We start from the raw sequence: 4513 nt of genomic DNA on the forward strand, positions 1-4513 counted from the left end.
GATCTACTCAGGTCCCTTCCGACCCTAGAAGCTATGAAACAAGTAGCAAAACCATTTCATTTCCAAATGATCTTTCCACAAAAACAAAATACTTTCTTTTTATTAATATATAAACAACATTATATTAGCAATTTAGATCTGAATTTCAATAATAAAACACTTAGCTACAGAAACAAAATAGTTTAATTGCTAGGAGGCTGCACTGCACATTGGTTTGCTAGCATTTTGGCCTGACACTGCTTTGCCTTTTACCTTTTTAGAGTCTTGAAACCGATCACACAATTTTTACATTTAAAAATGACACAAAAATTCTACAAAACCTCGTTGTTCTTATTTGAGTGGAACAGTGAGTCAATAGCAAAATGCAACTGCATTATGATGCAAAGGTTATCAAAATACAGATTCTCCTTGAAAAACTGGGAAATACATTTGGTTCAACTGAATATCTCGACTGTAGAACTAAAAGCAATGGTATATACCAGAGGTCAGCAAACTATAGTCCATGGGCTGGATCTGGCTCACAAAGTGATTGGATCTGGCCCATGATGAATGATCTGGCCCAAGGCAGCACAGGAAATCCGCAGCATACAGCTCAGCCCAGTATGCTCCCCTTCCCCACCCCGCACTGTGCCACTGATCCCCTGCTGCGCTCTCACCTCTATGGCAGGTGCTGCTTACTCTCAAAGAATATTACGCATATGCTTAAATTTAATCTTTTCAAAGCCACATCTATTTGAAATTTGCCTTTTTAAAAGTTAATATCTACTTTCACACATTTAAAAGGCAACCTGCAGACTGGGTTTATATATTCTCTTATAGTCAGTTTGAGAACCATTCAAGCTCTTCCATGCATACTAATTAATTAGACCACTTTTAAAATTGCTGTAAATGACCAGGAGAGCTAAAACTACTTTAAATACCAGAACTAAATATGAAGAGTACGCATTTCTTTACAGAAATACATGTTATTAAAGTTCTGTCTAGATATTTCATTTTACCACAGAATATGCAAGCTATTCCCCATTTGCTTCATTTTGGCAACAATTTAGTAATCCTTCAATTACTTGCCTAGCTCCTTCCCAACAGTGACTTTTTTTATTTGGAAATGTAATAATTCACAAACCTCCATCCATCCTTTGCGAGGTAGCTGAAGATTCCATCAACAACACTTGCAAAGAACTGTCCTCCGGTGATGAAGAGAGTATTAATGGTAACTAATCTGCCTCGTAAATGGGGTGGAGCAACCTCTGCGATGTATACTGGTACTGTCATAGAAGCCACACCTACCAAAAAAAAAAGTGAGCAGTTAATGACCAAACAGAGAGCCTAACAGTAAGTTAAGTCTCATGTTAAATATTACGCTTTGAATGCAACAAAACAGAATGCAAAACAGATGCACATAGACACTGGGTGCTAGTTACAGCATTTGGAAATATTTACAGATGCAAATATGTAAAAGGCATTTAAAATTTGACACAACGGAAACATTAAGTCAATAAAAACAAATCTCACGAGCTGAAGAAAAAGCATAAAACATGCAGATATATTCTTAGTCCAAGGAATGTACCAGGTGAAACAGGGTGAGAGAAACTTTTTTGTAATCTGAACTGGATACATAAAGGTGCCAGGCAAAGTCCTGAAAGCTCTGATTAACACAGAGAGCCAGACTTAGAGGTACTACAGATCCACAGCTCTCACTGACTAAGTGCAATTTCAGGTGGTCTTCATCTTTCAGTGGAGGAGAGTTGGGGGCAGGGAAAGAGGCTCCTAGACACATTATTAATGGAAAACTTCATTTTTGTTCTACAGAAATTTAGATTTACTGTATGACTGCTCTGAAGCAGCATAACTAAGACAGGGTGACCGCCATAGCCTCACAATCATGGTGACAGCACAGCAGCAGCTGGAAATTGCCGCTGTCTCCATGCATCAGAGCTGCCCCAATCACCCAGCTGACTTGTTATGCCTCTGCTGCTCTGAGCCATTAGCTCCCTGATTTGTAAACAGATTGATTTAGCCCCTGCAATGAAAAGCTTTCTGGCACACTAGATTTAGGTATCTGGGTAATATGTGGGTGTCTCTGGCTAATTCATAGCCAGGGTCCATTGACCAGGAGAGTTTTCAAAATGAACATTTTGAGTGAAAGTCTCCAAGTGCTTCTTCACGCTTTCTTTCCCCCCACAAGAGGCACACAACTTTGCAGTAAACAAGAACTTCATGATGTAAAGAAGGTATGTGTTGTACCCGACCAGAAAATATAAATATAGTTTCTGCAGTTTCAAAAGACTACTAATGTTCTGTTCTGTTAATTAAAATGAAGAATTATTTTGGGACAAGGGAATGAAAAGAAACATTTCTGTATTAAAACTTGTTGAAATGGAATAGTTAGCAGGACAACTGCAAAATCCCCAGATAAATGGGTAGTCATGCCTTGGATGAGGTCAGAGCTGAGCAATTCCTTCCATTAACATGAAGCTGGCACCTCATGAGCAAAATCTAATGGAAAACTCCTACAGACAGTGCAATTAATTAACCTGTCCTTTTACTTCTTTATTTCTTTTGCCAATGGTGAAGATGCAACCAGCTTCCTGAGGTGACCAATAAAAATGATAAAGGGGGCATAAAGCAAACTGCATGAGCAAAAGCTGAAGGAACTAGTTATAATTAGTTTGAAAAAAGAAAACTAGGTAAGAAGGGGAAGAAAGACACATGATAGTTTTCAAATATTTGCAAAGTTGTCACAATGAAGACACACAAAAATTATTCTCCTTTGCCATGGAGGCTGGACAACAGGACTCCCACTCTGCCCCCACAAACAGCCACATATATACCCCAACATATGCCCCCCACACACACATTTTACACTACAGCAAAGCATATTTAGTTTACCTCTTTGGAGAAATTTCTTAACTGTAAGAACAGTGTGGGGCAGTCTGAAAGGGAAAGGAGTGTAGAAGAATTGGCTGTACTTTAAAGAAACTTTACTGAGGGCACAAGAACAAACCACCTCAACATGCAGGAAAACTAGCAAATATGGCAGAATACCAGCTTGGCTTAATAGAGAACTCTTCAATGAGCTAAAAACAAGTAGAAGGAACCCTACAAGAAGTGGAAACTTGGAAAAATGACTAGGGAGGAAGACAAAAGTATGCTTGGACATGCAGGGACAAAGTCAGAAAGGCCAAAGCACAACTGGAGCTGCAGCTAGCAAGGGACATGAAAGGTAAAAAGAAGGGTTTCTACAAGGAAGTCAGCAACTAAAGGAAGATCAGGGAAAGAGTGGGTCCCTTACTGACAGTGGAGGCAACGTAGTGGAAGATGAGGCAGAAAGGCTAAAGCACCTGACAATGCCAAAAGAACAGGTTAGAGATCATTTAGAAAAGCTGGACGTGTACAAGTCCATAAGGTTGCTCATGACACACCCAAGGATGCTGAAGGAGTTCGCTGGTGTTACTGCAGAGTAACACCAAGTTATCTCTGAAAACTCATAGCAATAGGAAAAGGTCCTGCACTATTAGAAAAGAGAAAATATAGTGCCCATCTTTAAGAAAGGAAAGAAGGAGGCTCCAAGCAACTATAGACCAGTCAGCCTCACCTCAGTCCATGGAAAAATTATGGAGCAGGTCCTCAAATAATCCATTTCTAAGCACTTGAAGAAGAAGATGGTTAGGAGCAGTCAGCATGGATTCACCAAGGGCAAGTCATGCCTGACCAACCTAACTGCTTTCTATGAGGAAATAACTGGCTCTGTGGATACAGGGAAAGCAGTGGATGGGGTATACCTTGACTTTAGCAAGGCTTTTGATACAGTCTCCCACAATATTCTCCCAAGCAAGCTAAGGAAGTGCAGGCTGGATGAATGGACTGTAAGATGGATAGAAAACTGGCTGGATCACCAGGCTCAAAAGGTAGTAAACAATGACTCGATGTCTAGTTGGCAGCCAGAATCAAATTAGTCCTGAGGCTAGTTTTGTTCAATATCCTCATCAGTAATCTGGAATATGGGCTAGAGTGCACCCTCAGCAAGTTTGCCAATATCACCAAGCTTGGGAGAGTAAGATACACTGGAGGGTAGGACTAGGATTCAGAGAGACCTAGACAAACTGGAGGATTGGACCAAAAGAAATCCCCTGGGGCACATCCACACATGCAGGCACATGCACTTGCAGCAGCTCAAATAGGAGTGGCACAAAATTGAGTCGAGGATTTTTGCCTTGGTGCATGTGCCTGGACATGCACTTTGATGTGGGGCAAGTTGTGCCACTTGGGGCAAAATGACCCTGCCCAGCTCCTTCCAGATCTGCAGCCAGGGGGAGCTAGGGCCTGGGGCCAGCACCTGTGTTGGCCCCCACAGTATAAAAACCTGCCCTGGTGAGCAGCTCAGGGCTACTTGCACTCAGGAGCTTCGGAGGCATGACCACTTGGTATCTGGGGACACAACCCCTTGTGCCAGCTGGACTGCTGAAGCAGCCTTAACCTGGAGTGGCCCCTGCCCCCTCTACCCACTGCAGCA

The 4513-nt window shown here is 41.7% G+C and overlaps 1 protein-coding gene across 1 annotated transcript in view; it reads right to left on the reverse strand.

Moving 5' to 3' along the window:
- SLC2A13 (solute carrier family 2 member 13) overlaps positions 1-4513 on the reverse strand; it is a 395165-nt gene that overhangs the window by 301824 nt on the left and 88828 nt on the right. The window contains exon 2 of the mRNA XM_019509388.1: positions 1124-1283. Within this exon, the coding sequence (XP_019364933.1) occupies positions 1124-1272 (149 nt within the window). The 5' untranslated portion in view covers positions 1273-1283. The remainder of the gene's footprint in view (positions 1-1123; positions 1284-4513) is intronic.

This window comes from Gavialis gangeticus, unplaced genomic scaffold (genome assembly GCF_001723915.1).
Source record: "Gavialis gangeticus isolate Ggan-Ray unplaced genomic scaffold, GavGan_comp1, whole genome shotgun sequence".
Taxonomy (NCBI): domain Eukaryota; kingdom Metazoa; phylum Chordata; order Crocodylia; family Gavialidae; genus Gavialis; species Gavialis gangeticus.